Here is an 18,898-nt window from a genome sequence, read left to right on the forward strand (position 1 = left end):
CAGCTTACACAGCACCGTGCAGCACTCTGATAGTTTGCACAGTGAGAAGAAATCCTGAGCATATATAAACTGTGAACTTCTTTTAAAGTTCATGTTTTTAATTAAAACTGTACTTCTAAGTAATACTTTGCTGTGGAGCTGATACAGGTATTTATGACAAACAGTTTCCTCCGATACTTTTCTTTTTCTCTTCATAGGTCATAGTTTTTAGAAACTTGCTTGTTTGTAATTTTTTTTTTGAAAAAAAATTGGTAGAACAAATGTTAACCTGTGCCTTGTTTGAGAAGTAACTGCACAAAGCACTTCAGTGATGGTACAGCAAGCCTGGGTGCCTGAGTCACGTCTCTCTTTTCTGATTAAATGATCCCATGTAATGGGCCTTGTGGAGGAAATTCTTTTCTTTGGGTCATTGTAAAGCTCAGATGTGCTCAAATTTGCTTATGCAAATAAGAATGAAATGCTTTTGAAAATCATTGTGAAATTGCTTTTCTTCAGAATAGCACTTAGAAATGCTTCATGTGCACAACCAGTGTCTTTTCAGAAAGCATCCTTGTCATTGGCGACAGGGTGTTGACCTGACCTGTTGACAATCAAGCTTATGCAGAAAATGCATGCTGCAGTTTTAGTTTTAGATATAATGCTTCATGGATTGGGCTTAATTATTGTTGTACAATAGTTGCCTAATTATGCAAAGGCCTAATATCCTGCAGCGCTGTAGAAAAGCCAAGTGACTAATAAATTTTGAACCGTTGTAGTGTAAGAGTTGGTTAGGGTTGGGTATAGAAGAAAGCCAATTTATGAAATGTAGTCAGCACTCTGTCTAAAAAGGCACAGTGACTACCATGAAGTAGATGTAGCAGGGTTGAAGAGAAATTTAATATCTCAGGATGTTAAATCTTGACATATTGAAGCCTTGGAAAGGCCATCAGACAACACCCATGTTCTTTTGAAGGTCCCTAAGACAAAAGAAAGCCCAGAATACCCCAGTGTCATCTGCTCTGCAGTACTTTCCCTGTGAAGTCTTGGTGTTCAGACATGGTCTCGGTTGAAGCTGGTGCTTCAGGCAGGGCCTGCTGCAAAGAGCATTGGAAGGACTCAAGACAAGACAGCTGGCATCGTTTTTACCAGTTTACTTCTGTTGGATTATCAGTACTTTGGGCACTAATAAAATCCATGTAAATTTTAGGCTCTCTGAACAGTCTTGTAAGCCTTTTGGTGTGCTGCTCGACAAGAAAGTGAAACTAGCCAGAGATCAATAGTTAACTGGCCATTGATTTAGCTGTCTGCACTGTTAAAAATGTGCCCACACAAAGGGAAGTAAATAAGCCAGTAAAAAGTCAAAGGGAACCCTGGCAGCTGCACTTGATTCATTCTGTTCACCTCGTGTTACTGCAATAATGGCTCAAAAGATGTTGTTAGCAGTTTGGAAGGACTCTATGGTCTGGACCATTGCTGTATGTTCTTTTGTGTTTCCTGTGGGTTTGTTAGCTTGTTTGCTTCTTCTTTTTATAAAAGAAATTATAATATGACAATCCTTGAAAACAGAGCTACTATCACTTAATTTAAATCAGCATACCTTCATTGATTCACAGGCACTATATGGATGTACACTGGAAGGATCCCAGTCCCCGTGCCTCCCTCCCAAGCCCACTGGGCTTCCTGCCATTGCTTTCTGGTGCTGGGAGGTGGTGGAATTAGGGTGACTTTCTTCTAACTCTCACACCACTAGCCCATATTCATCCTATCTAATTGTGGTAACTAAACTAGGAGCCTTCTGTCATGCTTGGATAGGTCAGTGAAGAGAGAACTTCTCCAAGTGTTGCTTGCAGATTTTAGGTGTTAGATCTGTAGTTAGACACTTGAATCAGAAATTCAGTAGTAAATTCTCTGTTTGAAAGTCAGACATCTTTCACATATATGCAAAAGTATGCTACAAAAACTCTAAGGAATAAATGGGAGAAAAATAAAAAACTGGAAAAAATATTATCTTTAAATTCTTTTATTTTGGTGTATAAATCCAGGCAAATGCATATCAAATCAACTTTCAAGAGAATGTCTATTTCAGACGTTCTGGAAAGTTCTCATGAGCTGCAGTACTAAAAAAAGTAGATGTTATATAATAAAACAATATGAGGGGAGATTGAATGTGAATCTATTGAGAGAGAATGTTTCATTTAAGCCCAGTGGCTTGCACAGAATCCAGTCTAGAAATAATGTAATAAATTGAAGATGAGACTGATGCTACAATACAACTAGTTTTCAAAGTACTGAGCAAACACTGGAAAATTTTTGGAATGGCATATAAATGTTTCCATATAAATGATCTGGTTTCATATAAATGGTTCCACATAAATGACTTTTTTCCATAAAGAGTGTAACTATTTTTATGTTAAGTTCAATCCAGATCTTTAAAGGAGAGAAGTGACACATATCACCTGAAGATCTGGGCACTGGCCATTATGCAGAGATGAACTAGTGTGGGGGAAATACTAATTGGGTGTGATTTGAACTTGGGTCTAAAATGTTTGGAAAGACGTGACCATGCTTCTAAAATGAGCTGTAATATTGATCTGCATCAATATTAATATGATGAAGTCTCAATTTATTAAAGACCAGAAAAAGCATATGATCTGTTAATATAAATATTGAGTGCCTCTTTAAAAAGAGCCCTTCAGAATCTCTCACAGATCCACATACAAAGTTATATTCATATGCGTTCCCGGAATAATTTTGGAAGATAGGAAAGGAACGGTTTGAACTAATAATCTGTGCTTAAATTCCTAGAGCAAGCTGCTCCAAGTAACTTAGGTTGAATAAAAAGAATTGGTATACGGGGTTCCTGAATAACCCAAACAGACTTAGTTTCCAGTCCTACTGAGATTACAGAAGGTTTCAGTTCCTTTTGGGGAAAAATAACACAGCCAAAACCTGCCAGCCCCTCCCTATGTGTCTTTAAAGAATGCATTACTAAATGTCCTACGTAAAGAAGGCTCAGCCTCTTCTTGCACCAGCAGAAACTGTTCTTTCAGCTTTTCATGCAGTGCTTCCAAAGATTATCTCAAGATGGGAGGGAAAATCCCATCTGAGCATTGTCCTTTCTTTCAAGAGTGGCTGGGAGGGTCCAGCAAAGCAAATGGCAACTTTGAGTTGCAGCACGCCCTCCGCTGGGTTTTATACATTTCAAATGATGTTCGTGTAGTGTGTTTCAAAGCCTCTGCATTATAAACTTCTTCTGCCTCCTTGGCACGGACCTTGGGAGCTGAGTGACTGACTCAGTTCTTGCTAAAAGGCAGTGACAAAGTTTCTGGCTGTTTCCCCAGTACAACAGCTCCTGACTGCTGAATTCCAGAGCCTTACAGCAAGACGCCTGCTGCTGAATGCTGGAAATGCTCTGATGCTGGGACTGAGTCAAAACCTTGGTTTTAACCTTCTGTTGGTTTGCAGTATTCACACTTTTAAACCTTTCTAGATGTGTTTTTGGCCAATGTTAGAGTGTCCATCATGCACACGCCCAGCCAGAATGGCTTAACGACATGGGCTTGCAGTTAGTGTCCCTGAAGCTAACATGACAGAGCAGCTGCGGTATTTGGGCTATGAAGATGGGGAAACAGGCTGGGGTGGGAGCAAAAGGATCTGCAAAGAGCCCTGCGGCTGTCTGGAGAGGAGCTTTAATTGGGTTCATTTCCTTTTTTTCTTCCTTGGCAACCCATTTTGTGGCACTCTGTATGCATGCAGACTGGCACACGCCAGGACCCAGAAAGAACTCAGTCTGCAGTGTGAGTCTAAGTCTGGCTTTCAGAGTGTTGGGGCCATTGGGATGAATTCACCTCCATTTCTGTGGGGCTGTAGTGCACGTGCAAGCTGTGCTTTGGAGGTATCACCCTTCCTGGACTGTCAAGCACAAGATCTGGGGAAAAATGAAACTCAGTGAGGACAGCTGAGAGGAGGCTTTTGACTGTACCGTGAGACTGCGCTTGCACATTTACATGCCTTGAGAATGATGCTCTTGGAGCTGGCACATGCAGCAGTCTCCAGAGCCCCCTTCCCTACCCCCACCTTCAAAAAGCAGCAGCTGGGCTTGGCTTTGCACCCATTAATTAGTGGTGGTTAGTGCATGGGGTCTGGGAAAAGGAGAGGAGCTGTGCTGCTGCCTCCTCCAAGCCTCCTTCTCACCTGGGGGTTATTGTGTGCCTTGGCAGGACATGGCGGGATTGTCTGGTGTGTCATTCCCTTCTGGTGTCCCCAGTGTGGTAGGACAGGGACTATAAAGCCCATGTGGCACAGGGGGCTTTACAGTGCTTTGCTGATTGCCTTACTGCAGTGAATGTGGGGTGTCCAAACCTGCTGGACGTGTGTGGGGGTGGTGTGTGGCTTTCTGCTGCTTGACCCCTTCTACTCCTATCTGGAATATGGGAGGCATAAGAGGAAAATGTAGTTCTGAAGGGATGGTGAGCTTCACATGAATGACTTTAAGCTCTTTCTCTTGAAAGTATGGGCTGATATTGATGGCTGGCCAGCTTGGGGTTGGACATGAGAATAAATGGGATTTTAGCATCTCAAGGTGGAAAAGCAGTGTTTTTTGATGTTTGGTGACAAGCCCCAGGAAGAATTAAATGAAAGAGGGAGAGTTTTGGCACACTGTGTGGGTCCAGACACCACAGTCCCCACCAGTCCTGCAGCTTTGGGATGTGAACCTTTCCTGAAGACAGAAACTTGACTGTAAACTAGCTTGGATGATGAAAGGTGAGCAATTTGCAGGATGCTTACATTTATTTTTCTGGTTAGGCTCATCTGGTCTGCAAACAGGCACATTTGAACAGTAAAACACCTTTCCCCTTTTAAAGTGAGAAGCTTCACAGCCAAACTGGGGATGGGAAGTGTGTATGGCACATCAGAGCTTGGGAAGCTGGGATGTAAAGGTTCAGGTGAAATGAGCACCTCTGAGCTGCAGAGGAAAAAATAGTGAGGAGCCCTTGTGCTAGAAAACATGGCCCCATGTGGGGAGTGGGGCCAAGGCTAAGAAATGTGCCTTGTGAGGAGGGTACGTGGCTGTGGGGTCTTGTGCGAGGCACTGCTGGTTTCCCATGTGGTGGCAGGGGCACGCTGCTCTGTACAGCTCCTGTAATACGTGCTCACCTCCAAGCATAACACGCTTCACAAAGCTTCATCGCTTGGGGAAGGCTTTTTATCTTGTTTTACTTTGTGGTGTGAGATATGGCTTCTTTGGGGTTATATTTCTCTTTAAAGGAAAGGGGTATTTCTCTAAATGTTATATTTGTATAGTAAGGAAAAATAACATGGATTTTTTTTTCCCTTTCTTTGAAAACACTGCTGCATTGTGGAGGTAGCATGAGTGGCCTCATCTGTCTCTCTCTCTGCTTGCAGCCCTTGTTTATCACATTGATAAAAGATAGGATTGGTAAATCCTTGTGAGAGAGTGATGTGGCCTGCTAGTCTTTCATTCTTCCTCAGAGTGTAGCTAAACTTTCCATGGATATTTAAAACAACGGCATTTAATCTCTAACACAGTTAAAAGGCTTATGTGTTCTTACTCCAGAAGTGAGACACATTGGCGGCAGCTCTTATTTATTTTATTTGTTTGCCACAGCTTGAAAACTGAGTAGTCAAAAGTTCTCATTTTAATATTCTGCTGGAATGAATTGCTTCAGTGAAAGCAAAGGATGTTGTGCAGTTACTGAGGCATAACGCGGCTCTTTCCATCTTAGTCTGTCCTTTTGGCTGTGGGGATCTCATCTGCATAATACTGCTAGATTTTTTTTTTCCTTAATATTGACAAGGGATGTCAGTCCCTGAGCACCAATTGGTTGATTCATCAAAGTCTTTAACCAGTCAACGGGTAGAGGTTTGCATAATATTAATTGCCTCTATTGCTCAAATTGCCTGAGCCCCTCCTGCTGGCTGCAGGCCTGGCAGGGCCCCACCAAGTCTATGGGGAGTGCGCTTGGCTGTGCTGGTGCGAGCCTACAGGAGGCAGGAGAGACAGAGGGACAACAGGCTGGGGCTACTCTTTGTTCTAATTCGAGTTAATTGCAGCTAATGCTTTGTAGGCTTTGGCATGGTGGAAAGAAAAATTAAAAGTCAGCCCACGCTTGTGCTGCATCCCCAGTGCTCCTGTGAGGGAACCCATTTGGGAGTTTCTGATGCTCAGCCATCCTCCGGCTCGAGGTGCAGGCAGACTGGTGTAAATCAAATGTACAGTGATCATTATTTACTAAAAGTTCCCTGTTTCTCAGTAACTAATCAGTGAATTGCTCAATCGCCGTAGCATAATTCCTTCCTGTGCAACGAGTTGCTGGAGCTGCCAACTTTGGGGCCCTCTTCCCCCAGACCTGCTCCAGTTGCATCAGCCTGTTGATTTCAAGTTACCAAGCGTATAGGAAATTCAGGTTCATATTTCTGGGAGCAAGTGGGAAAGAAGGGATGAGCTGAGCCCAAATCTGGAACAGAGGAGGGAGCACTCTCTCAAAAGCTGCCTGGACGTGATCCTGGGCAAGCTGCTCTAGGTGTCCCTGCTTGAGTGGGTCTTGGACCAGATGGCCTCCAGAGGATCCTTCCAACCCTGACCATTCAGTGATTTTGTGATTCTGTGATTTTCAAAGTACTTAGGAACAATGAAGACATTTCCTCATCTCCTATATCTTTCCATGTTTCCCTCTTGTGGCCTGTGCAGGGAAAGAAAAAAAAAAAAAAAAAAAAAAAAAAAAGTTACAGGCAATAAATCTTAAAACAGTTTGCACACAAAAAAGGGGAAAGATGAAGAAAAAAAAAAAAAACAAAGGAAAATGTTTAGTCTTTTTCCTCCCTTCTCTCACTTCCCTCCTTTCCTTCCTTTCTTTCCCTTCCCTTCTTTCCTTTCCTCGTTCCTCCTTTCCTTCCTTTCCTTCCAATTTTTTCCCCCCTCCTAAAGCTAAAAAATGTAATCAAAATCTCGTATTCCTCTTTTCTTGCCTGCTTTCCCCCCAGTACCGTTTACATGATTTCCCTTACATTGTCAATACTGTACCCATTCCAACCCCTCACTAATATCTTTTGGTTATTGGAGAGGAACTAGCTTTCTGATCTGCATGAATGTAAATTAAAGTAAAAAAGAAAGGAGGATGACTGCAGGGAGAGAGGATTGGAAAGGGAAAGAACGTTTTTCTTTGGGGATTTTGGGGTTGTAACTCCTCAATTAGCAGTAACTTTGCTGTTTGTGTGTGTGGTTTTCCTGTCCTCTGCACCTTACTATAAGGCATGGTAATAATTGGGTATATTTTTACGGACAGCAGCTTGACAATGTGCCTACATTGCCTACATTTATTTCTGTTTTGTGAAGTAGCAGTGAATTCAACCTGCATGGTAATGGGTAGTTTCTAGGGGTAATGGGTCTGGAGATGCAAAGGTAGGATGCAATGGGCATTAAGCAGTATGTCCAAAGGCAAGTAGTTGCAGTTCTTAGGTCAGAATCCAAATTATGCAGTAGAAAAGCATTACATGCCTCCTGATTTTGGAGCTTTTCTTCTCATCCAAAAGGGCTAAAATATCCCTTGAGCCTGGCATAGGTGAAGCTGAAAACTTTATTTGGCTTCTGATTCTAGTATTTTGCTAAGCTGGACTTTGTTTAGTCGTCCATGTCCCTGTAAAGGATGGGGTTGTGAATCACAGCTTGAAACTCGGATTTCTGCTTTGCTTTTCAAAGCTTTGAATGTGTAAGGCAGAGACAGAGCAGACATCTTGGTTCTGTGCTGTCTTCATACATCTTCCAAAAATGGGACCTGCGATTCGTTGTGTTTGACAAGACACGTCTGCGCTGATTTTAATGGGATGTAATTTGAAACCAGTTTAGTTAAACTGGGGCAGATGGCTGCAGGACTGTGTGTGATTTGCTCAGCGTAAGGTTGTGGTGCTGCTGCAAGGTTGTTTGTCTGGTTTTAGGACACCCCCTAGCAAAAAAAAAGATAATGCTATCGTCATATGCATCTCAGTGTTGAACTAGTACAAATTCATTTTGCCCATTAAAACGTGTAAGAAACAAAATCCAAAAATCTGTCTCAGAAGACTTTGTTAGGTAATGTATTATCTGGCTTACTGCATAGCATAGAAATTGCATATCATATTTTTGGTTATTAAGCATTAGAGAAAATTAAGTCATCATGTCTGATCTAAATGAGGCTTGTACTGACAGGTGATCAGATAGTAAGTAAAGCTGCTACCAGTGAATATGGCGCTGGAGCCATGAAAATTTGCAAGGTCTTAGCTAAATTGATTTAGCGTAATCAGGACCTGTTTGTCTGTAGACAAGGTTTTCATTTACTGTTTTAATACACTTATTTTGCATACTGCACCAATGCCTCATTTCTTTTCAGTTGTTCGGTTGGCAAGAACAGAATTGGAGTGTTCTGAAACTGAACCTGAAAGCACAGCCTGAACAACCTGAAAGCACATTCAAAAATAGAATGCAAAAGCTGTCTTCAAATTTATTTTCTCAATTAGTCATATTGAAAACTTTACTTTATAACAATTTAAATTTGATCTGAGAATGAAGATGTGACCTGTGTTACCAGTACTTTTAGCTTGAACTGCAGAACTTCCTGCTCCCAATTAGGTCTTCTAGCATATTACCTACCGAGACATTTTTGATGGGGGAAAAAAAGAAGGAAAAAAAATACTGGGGAAAATGTTCTGTGTTTTCAACCAACCTTACTCATGATGAACAGGTTGAATGGGAAGTCTGCAGGCTGGGAAGCACATCTGCTAAAAACATGTGTTGAATTTTATTTCTTTATTTATGTTAACAGTGAGCACATTTGTGGAAATCATGTTTTCTTCACAATCTGTTTGTTAAATTAGGACACAAACCCAAGAACACTTGTGCATGAGAGTAATTTTCTATAAATGAGTAGTGTCACTGAGTTCACTAAGAGCAGTCACGCAAAATGTTAAGCACATGCATGAGAGTTTGTAGAAATGTTGCAAATATGTTGTCATCATGAACAAATTTCCTATCTTCAATTGTGATGCAGCTATAATTTTTTGCCTTGGTCTCCTTTTGAGAAGCCCTCATTTTATAAGCCATGAACTATTCCACTTTGCTAAGCCTAACTGAGGATATTTCTCTTATTTTGTCACAGCAACAAGAGCAAGATCCCACAAATCTATACATCTCAAATTTACCCGTTTCCATGGATGAACAGGAACTGGAGAATATGCTGAAACCTTTTGGACATGTCATTTCCACCAGAATATTAAGAGATGCTAACGGAGTCAGCAGAGGAGTCGGCTTTGCCAGGTAAAACCCTTACTCTTACATGATTTATGCATATTTTTTTGACTTTGGTCCTTTGCAAATGCTGTCTACTCTGTAACACTGAAGCCTCATAGCTATCGGAAATGCAGAGCAGCACCTTTATCAGATTGTACGTCTGTTCTTTCTACTGAGCTGAGGAATACTGGTGCAGAAGGATGTTCATTTCATTGCTCCAGAAATTAGTTCACTGAATGTATGTATATAGAAATAAAAATAGCTACGAATAGTGAGCTATCCATGCAGTATCAAGCTTGGATAATAATAAATGTCCTACAGCAAAAAGAACACACTTGGTGAGGAAACTGTTTAAATGTCTCGCAAATATTTTGCAACAAGAAAAAGTAAATTTAGCAGTTGGAAGAGCAAGGGGGAGGAACTATAACTGAAAAAACACAGCTTCTTTGAAAGCTGCAAGGAACTCAAACCTATGAGAAGAGGTTAAGAAGAAATATTTGCATATAACAAGCCCTGTCAGAGTAGTTTAGACAAAATGGGCAACATATTATTACCATGTAGCTCGTTGTCAGTACAGAAAGACAAGTTTCCATGTTTACTCTCAGGGAATATTTACATAGATTCTCCACAGCTTGAAACATTCTTAAATCAAACAGTTTTCTTTTGAAAAGCCAAGGAATGGAGAGCTATATATAGAAAGGTATTGAAAAAGCAAATAAGGAGAAGAGAAATCTGTAACTGTGCTGTAAATCAGTCTTCTGCTTCAAAAGAAAGCTCAAAAATAATAATGATTAAAAAAAAAAATCCCAAATAATTGTTTCTACAGAATATTCATACATTGTGCTTTGTAGTGGAGGCAAAATGACTTAGTCATCCTTTGAGTTTCTTTGAAATACACCATATCTTGGCATATCATGGCACTCATGCTAGTGTCATAACACCACTGAGTGAAATAGGGTACTGGATGATAAAAAGGCAGCTTGCAAGATAAGTGACATTGTAGTGTTACCTTTGTCCTTGATGTGAAAGATCATCATGCACAAACAATGTTAAGATAATACTGTCTGAATTCAAATAGAAAAAGGCAAAACATTTATGCTGAAAGATGACACGCTGTTCTTTATGCATTCTTGCAGATAATAACATGAATTTTTCTAGCTCACTAAATATAGATTGGTATAACTCATGGGTAAACTTGCATTTTAAAAATTGACTTTGTTTGTGAAAATGTATTGAATTATGTCGCATATTTCAAAAAGCTTTTGTGATCTAACGTAAAGGTTGTGTAAATCACCATGCAAACAACAGAGGGGTAAAAACTTGGCTGCATTGAACTATACCACTGATTTCGCATTGACCTGAGGGAGGCCAGAATTAATACAGAAATTCATAACCACAGTTGAACACTGACTCTTGTCTTTGCAGAATTACCAGTACAAGCTGTAATTACATGACCACCTGATCTTCTTTTTGTAATAGGGTGCTATTCAGTATCATTTTATTGCATGTCACTCAAAAGAGATGAATTTGTTTAGCTTTGCTTGGAGTCATGAGGATTTTTTTCTAGTGTACCTACATTGTGAGCAAACGCTGATTGGGTATAAGCAGGGTACATCTAGGGGGTGGCAGCTGCATCTCAGACCAGTTAAGATTTCAGAAGACTTCTTTTTAAGATTTTCAGGATCAGCAACCCATGTGGTGATCCTGGCTATTATATTTTCTGACTGGGACCCTTTTATCAGTGTAGCTGCGTCCTTGTGGAAATGCCTCATGCTGCTTACTTAGCACAGCTCTTAACTGAGCTACAGAAGTGCAGGACAAGAAGTTAACTTTGCAGACATTAAAACCCAGCAATTTTGGAATTTAATGTTTCACAATTATTAATTAACTACTGTGAAGATTAAAAATCACTTTTTGATTCTGTCTAATTATGTGAATGGTCAATCTCAAAATAAGTATATTCAAAAAGCAATCGGAAGTAAAGGCTTACTGTAGACAACTATTGTCACATTTTTTTCCTAAACGAATATGATTAGGAGTTTCATAATGCTGCAGGTGGCTACTTAATCATTTATAACCTGGGTAACTTCAAATGTTCTTGGATCACACTCTTAGATCTTGGATCCGAGAAATGTCTGGTCACATTAAAGTTCATCCTCTTTAAAAGTATGCACATACAAAACTAGCTCTCTTTTTGAAGCTGTTAAATTATTTCCTCTTTTGCACCCCTCAAAAGCAGCTGAACAGATTTTCCTGAAATTTTCCAGAATGTTTCATTGTGGCTTGAACCCAACTTTGCCTAGGTACACCCTGGGGGAGATTTTGGGGAGGAGAGTTACGAGCAAGGGGCCAGAGAAGGGTAGCTTTGGACTCCAGCTGTGGCTCCACAGAAATCCATTCAGTTGAAAGGGAATTGCTGTAACCTCTGGACAGCCACCTCTGCCTCGCAGCTCGCCCCTGCTTTGTATTTCAGAGCCTGTGCTACCTGGCTCCAGACTGCCAGTGGGAGCTGGCTTTCAGCAGGGTTTGTCTTGCTGCTGGCAGCTGACAGCATGGGTTTCTGCCGACACCGGCAAGCAGAAGCTGGGACTGACACAGCTGGTCACACAGTAGAGAGACAAATGAGGAGGAGGGGCAAGAAATACTAATGAGCAGGGAATATGGAAACAGGAGGAGGTGCAGATGAGAAGCTTTGTGTTCAGTCTGTCATAAGATTGCTTGTAGAAAGAGGGAATGATGCGGTGTTACTCTCACACAGGGATTTCATCACAAGTCTTAAAACTGTAGGTGTTTCTCTTAAATCCCTGTTGCTGAGAGTCATTCAATGACTTCAGCATCTGATCTTTCATTTAGAAAGTGTAAGTGGATTCCTCAGAGCTTAAAATGAAAGCATAGTCCTTAATCCTCAAAAGAAGCAAAGGAAAAAAAATTCCAAAGCAACTGGATTTGAAGGCTTTTTTTTCTGAGATACAATTTTAAAGCGGCTCTGTCATCTTTTATGATTTTGGTTTTGCAAACTGACCATTAGCAAAGTTGTTGGTGAGAGTAAAAAGGAGATCTGAGGCTGTAAGTAAGAGAGAAGGTCTTGGAGGAAAGCTGGAGTTACTGGGTTTGAGAATGCACCAAAAGTGTGGAGAAAAATACTTAAATTCATCCTGAAGATGTGCTGTCACTACAAAGGTGACTCTGTGTGCCAAAAGACCTGACTTAACAAAGGCCTGTAACGGGTGAGTGCCAGGTTTTGAGTGGGAGAAAATCTAACACAAAGTGGAGCCAAAGCAGTGGTGATTTTTGCTAAATGAAAGGGGAAATATTTAAAGGGAGATTTCTGCAGATCAGTGGTGACGCTGCTTTGGAGGCAGAGAAGTGTCAGCAGCACCAGGGGATAGGGAACATCCAGGTAGTTTAAGGATGCATTTGTGAAGAAGGGAAATGCTTTGTTCTTTCTTATTCAAGGGTTTAATTGAAGGCAGTTGAAAAGGTGTTATAAAAGGTGCTATAAATTTAACTTGAACAAATCCATCATCTGGGACAGTAGTGCAGGCTCAGATATGATGAGGATCATTCCTACTTTCAGTCAGAAGAATGATCTGTCAAATCCTACATCTTCCCCAGGAAATTGCTTTATAATTGGATATCTCAGATGAAACTGGAAATCCCAAACATGCCCCAAAGACTGTGTGTGATATCTGTATAATATTCCAATGCCTGCAGTGATAAATTTTCATTGAAAAGCCTCCCTGGAAGGGGTTCACAGCAGCACTACAGAGTGCTGGAAACTTCTGTAGAATGAGAATGTGTCTCCAAAATCTTCAGATTTCCATCTGGTATTGCAACCCAGATCAAATTTTGGTAAACCTAGTGCATCCCTGAGATTATTGCCAGGCTTGAGGCTGCACTTCCAGGGAGATGCAAATTCCAGAGTGGGACAGGTTAGGCAGGATCCCAAAACAAATATCAGTGGGTAGCCATAACATGAAAACACGCATGAAGCCCTTAAAGGTGAAGGAGGAGGAACAAAGAAGGTTAGGAGCCATAAGGTAATATGGCTTAGCAATTTTCATTACCTAAGCCCTAGGTACTGTGAAGAGAACTCTTTGGGACACAGAGAAGGGGACAGGGAAACAATGGGATATACCTTGGGGAGGGACTTACTGGTACCACTGAATCAATGAAATAAAAATTAGGGTTTAGAGCCGCCCAGTAAAATGCCATTCAAGTATTATTTAAGTATCGCCCCTACAGAGATAGCGATATTAATAATACCATACTTACATGTACCACAGTCAACTGAACAGTGGAGTGAGCATTTTATAGGTCCTTTTAAAGCTAAAGTGCAAAGAAAGAATTAGAAACCACTAACTTTTTTATTTTGTTTACTGTCTTGTAACTTAAAACGACCTTGCAAGATTCACCCCCCAAGCGACGTTTTACAACAAAGTCATAAGCCTCTGAAAACAGAAATTTATGATGGAAATGCTGACAGTCAGACAGTCAAGTATTGCACTGCTGGCGGGCACCAGTATAATGCTTAACCTGAGACTACAAAGACAGTAGCATAAATCAGCCGGGGTCTAGGTGGAAATGGCTGTGTGTTCATACTATTCTTTTTCCAGTAATGTGAGAAAATTTGTCCAACATAAACGGTCATAAAAGCTGGTTACGATGCCATTCCCACGGAAAGACCCAAGTCAAGAGATTCTCAATTAGTTGTCCCTATCATCTCAGAGCAAAAGGAAATGTTGAGGAAATGCTTGTGTCCCTTTGAGAAAGTGCAGGGGGGTCTATAATGGGGCATCTATCCATCTTGCGGTGTTTGGAGTTTAGGCTCTATCCTTGTCTTTTTCCCTACCTTATGCTCTTGGTGGAGCTTCCAGTGGGATGCATTTCCCCGCCTGGACATGTTTTTTATTAAACTTATCTCCTGCTTATCTGCACTTTATATGTCTTAAATGTTGTTTCCAAAGACTAAATTTGACTCAGCAACTGAAAGAGAGTGACAGAAAATGGGAAACAAGGATTTGAGCCCTCATGGGGTCATTAATTCTATATATAGCATTTTCACGTGGATTTCAGTAGAAATGGATTGGTTCCAGTTTCCACTCAAGCAAAATGAAAGAGCCAAGCCTTTAATTTGTGTATTCTTTTCCTCAAAGGAAGCTGCATGTCTTCCAGGATTTTTTTTCCAGGATAAAATAGGTGTCATTTAGTTACATCAGATTCCTTCTGAAATAAGCAGGTTTCTCTGTGTAGTGGAAGCGCCATAGCTCTGTCCGGGGAAACTGGTTCAGGCAGCTCAGAAAGGTCCCCTGGGTACAACAAATGCTACAGGATGGCCCAAACCCTCGGAGATTGTAACCTGTCCTCGCTGAGGTGCTTTCTGCAGATCTCGTATATCCATCCATGATAGCAGACAACCTCCCGTTGTTCATGCAAACAGGAATGAACGTGAAAAATACACAAGCAAGACACGCTTAGAAAAGACATTATTTATGAGCAATGAGGACATCTTGTCAAAATGATTATCTTTTCCTACACTGTAACTGACAAGGGGAACATTATTTTTCATCACAAAACAGTTTTAAACCCCAAAGTGCAAGCATCTAGAAGCAATCGCTTACCGGTAAGCGACAAGCTGGGGACATAAGACACCTGAATCAGTTACAGGGGAAAAGAAAATCTCAGGTTGTGGCCATATCAGACTTTTAGGATGCCTGGAATTAAATCAGCAAAATAAATTCAAGAAGTTATTGAACATAGCACTGTAGAAGAATGACAAGTATGCTATTAGGAGGACTGGGTGCTAAGAAGCCTCATACTAATCAAAGCTATTTTGTAACTTTAGACTGTTAAGACCATATAATTTTCTCTGAGCTCTTTTATATCACGGACGGTTGATGTAGTCCTGGTTACCTAATGTTGAGATAATACTTGTCTTTTACTAAAATACAACTTTCAGAAGCGATTTGAAGATAAAGATGAAAAAATAAGAAAAAGCCACCTCTTTTTTAAGTATGTATGCCAGTGGGTCATCTTCCCTGTAGTTAAATATTTCTGCCTGATTTCTCTTCTACATTTATCTGATTCTTGTCGCAACTTTCTCAACCAGATTAAAGAACTACTTAGTACCCACAAAGATACTTACGCACCTCTGTCAGGCTGCCCCTCTAGTCATTTATTTTTTTTTAATAGTCTAAAGAAATTGAGTTCTCCACTGTGTATTCTAGCTGTGGCCTCAGTTCTTCAGACTTCACTGCAAAATACTGGAACTACCTTCCTACTATAATCTTTGCAAAATGCCTTAAATAGTGAAGAAGCATTATTCCTGATTTTATTAATAAAATAATAATATTTGTATGTTGATCATAACCTAAGTGTGGTAGTAATAATCTTTAATCTTTAAATGTTTGCTTGCAATATAAAAAATACAGGCCTGTTTCTCGTTTACATTATTATTATTAAGCAAAGAGACTATAGGGTATATGTAAACCAAACCCACATTTTACTACTAACTGGTAATTACATGGTACTGAATGTTTCACATATAATAATTATGTAATCATCATGTTATTCTTTGTGTATAAATTTTATTATGTTGTTTCTTGACACTGCCTGTCTTTATAACATACATGTATAAGAGCTTAATTTTTAGAATTTTTCTTTCTTTTTTTTTTTTTTTTCCCATGGTGAAGGTTACCTAGTACTTATAACAACACATAATAACTACTTTGGAACCACTAGAGTCTTTGGAGAGAATAATACACATTTTAAAAATTATCTTTAAAAGTATTTAACAACAAGAGGTGAACCTCAGATGTTTTTGTTTCTATTTGCCTAACATTAATCATATTTTTTTTTGTCATTGTTGTCTTACTAGTCTTACTGAATCATCATAAATTTTGTAAGCTATGTCTAGAAAAATGATAATAACAGTCTTCAGATTTTTTAAATGAACTCCGTTTCCAGTGGGATGGAATATAGTCAGTCTAGTTACTTTTAGTTTCGTGCATAGACACAACTGGAAATAAATTTTCACATTTATCTTATTTTTGGGGGGGTTGGTAGTTATCATTACATTTAAAAATATCAGAAAAATCTTGCCTATGGCTTTGGTTATTTTTTTTTTCTGCAATGCATTTCTAGACTCAAAATAGTGCTCAGTTATATTGTATCTCCAAGGTGTATCTGAACATGAATTATTGTCTAAGATTCTCTTTGGATCAACACCAAAAGCATACTGTTGAAGAGTTTGAAAGTAATGCATTGTGAATGATCTGATCAGAAGCAGATTTTTATTACCATGTAAAGCTGACGTCCTCACCTTTCCAGCAGGAGCTGAATAGTTGTACCTTTCAACAGAAATTTTGGAAGCATCTAATATCTTTACCTATCTCCCAGAATGTAATTTGCCACTTTTTGTTCCATCAATTGTGAAATAATAAAAAAAAAAAATCACTGAAAAATGGATTGAAGAGTGCTCTTCCCCCGAGTTTACCTGTGTTCTGCTGACATTAGAAAACCCGTCCCCTGGAGCCCAGCTTTTAACATGTTGTATTGCTGTTAGCGTTCTTAAATAGCAGGCTCAGCCATTTAACATTTTAAAACCTTTCTGTCCCATACAATGGGAATAAACTCATGAGAAAAACATATTTTGTCCGGGTGCAGCCGGAGGGGAGGTCTACCCCCAGCGGACCCACTGCAGAAGGAAGGCACACGGGGACTCAGGTGGCAGAGACAGGGGATGGATGCAGTTGTTACTCAGCAACGCATCTGAAGGGAGCACGTATCGGCAGCTTTGTGTGCTGTGCTGCCTTTTCAAACTGAGTCGGTAATGCTAGTGTCGGTTTCAAGTGAAGCGTGTGCCAGATTACAGATAGCTAGCAATGGTATTTGAGAGCCGTTAATTGTGAAACTTGAGAAGAAAATGTGCGCCTTCTTTTTCAGGCTGCTTTTCGAGTGATGGCCTTTTTATCCCAGAACACTGTGGGTTTCACTTTTATTCTCTTCCCACATAAAATGCACAAAGTGCACTGAGTCTCTTTCACTTGGCAGCTTATATATTGCATTCTTCGCAGGGACTGCTTTGGCTTGTTAAAATGTGCCCCATGTATTAAAATGAAATTGTCACTGCTGTGTGGTGCAACATAACATGGTTTGACACTAAGCGCCTGCAGCTACAGAAAACAGACTTTTATTGCATGTATTCTTCCCGAGACAAGAGTCTCTAAAGGCAGACATTCGCTTAGTTAAATCTGAATGAAGCCAAAGTGAACAATCTAAGTTGCTGTCTGCGCGCCTGTAGAAACAGCCCAGCCCACACGATATGCAGGGAAAACAGAGATAGATCCCAGAAGCGACAATTTTTAATGATTTCAGCTGAAATAAACTGACAGAAGACTTTGGTTGGAGTGTTGATCAGGGTTTTTCAGAGAGGGTGTTGGGGGTAGTGGTCATTTTGGTCCCTCTTACCCTGGCAGACAAACCACTGCTCTAAACGCTCTGTTGAGACCGTAACCTGTGAGTTAGGCATATTACTTTTCCCCAAAAGCATGTGATAGGAAGAATGGCAGATAAATTTATTTTTTTAAAAATCTCGATCAGGGAGAAGTAAGGAATATTTGTCAGTGGTGTTACTTTGCAGGGAGTACCTGGAGGTAAGAAGTAATGCATTGGAGGAATATCGAACCTAGCTTTTAAACATCTTTTTAGTAAGAAAAAAAATAAAAAGAGTATTTTTTTTCTAGCTTATAATTTTCTATTTCTCTCTTTCCTCTCTTCAGACATTTTTATACCCAGTCTGTAGCAGAGCCAGTGAACCACTGTGGCATGCAGTCAGTTTTTAAGACCTGAACAAACTGCGAATTCCCTGATGTGAGATATAGCCATGGTTAGGATTTGACCAGTAACTTTGTGCTCTTTGACTGTTTGCTCAATAATGTATGTACTAGTTCACTGTTAGTGCTCTAATGACTCAATGCTGAAAGTTATCTTCAGGTCATAAAAGATGAACCGGCCAAGATTACATGCGAATTACCATCTTCAAACAGAATTTGGCTTTTTGTAATAGACATACATACTGCTTATGTTTAGTTTTGCCCTACTGTCCATCTTCGCACGTTTGTTTTTTTTTCCAACATTGATATCTCTAATAATTAAATAATAATAATTAATGTTACTTAATCCTCTGGGTTCTTCTCCAAATCCTGTATTTTTTTCATGCCATTTGAAGTTGTTATGGGTACATGAGGAATCTAGAAACAATTCTAGATTATTATGCTATTCCAGGCAGCAGATGAGAGCATAAAGAACGTCCTTGTTCGGGGAGAAACCCTGGAGCCAGGAGGGAGCTGCTCACTGACACTGCAGCAGCTCGCACACAGCCGGGAACACAGCTGCATGCTTTGAGGGTGGCAGGTCCTCTTTGCAAGCCACGCTGTACTGTAACGAGCTCAACCAGTTTCTCTGCAGAAGTCAGCAAGAACAGCTTTGAAGATTTCTCTAAGCATCTGTGCTTGTCCTTTTTTTTTTTTTTTTTTTCCTTCTCTATTCCTTTTTGTTTTTGCTGACTGAGCACTTTCGTAACAGTTTAGTAACACATATTGCCTCTACCCTCATCCCACCCTCTTCTCTTTTCCA

General features: G+C 40.1%; 1 protein-coding gene across 9 annotated transcripts in view; it reads left to right on the top strand.

Moving 5' to 3' along the window:
* Nucleotides 1–18,898, top strand: part of RBMS3 (RNA binding motif single stranded interacting protein 3) — a 694,738-nt gene that overhangs the window by 538,081 nt on the left and 137,759 nt on the right. For all 9 annotated transcript variants that reach the window (XM_032183106.1, XM_032183102.1, XM_032183101.1 and 6 more), the window contains one exon: nt 9,132–9,289. In XM_032183106.1, coding sequence (XP_032038997.1) covers nt 9,132–9,289 — 158 coding nt within the window. The remainder of the gene's footprint in view (nt 1–9,131; nt 9,290–18,898) is intronic.

Source organism: Aythya fuligula, chromosome 2, assembly GCF_009819795.1.
Source record: "Aythya fuligula isolate bAytFul2 chromosome 2, bAytFul2.pri, whole genome shotgun sequence".
Classification (NCBI taxonomy): domain Eukaryota; kingdom Metazoa; phylum Chordata; class Aves; order Anseriformes; family Anatidae; genus Aythya; species Aythya fuligula.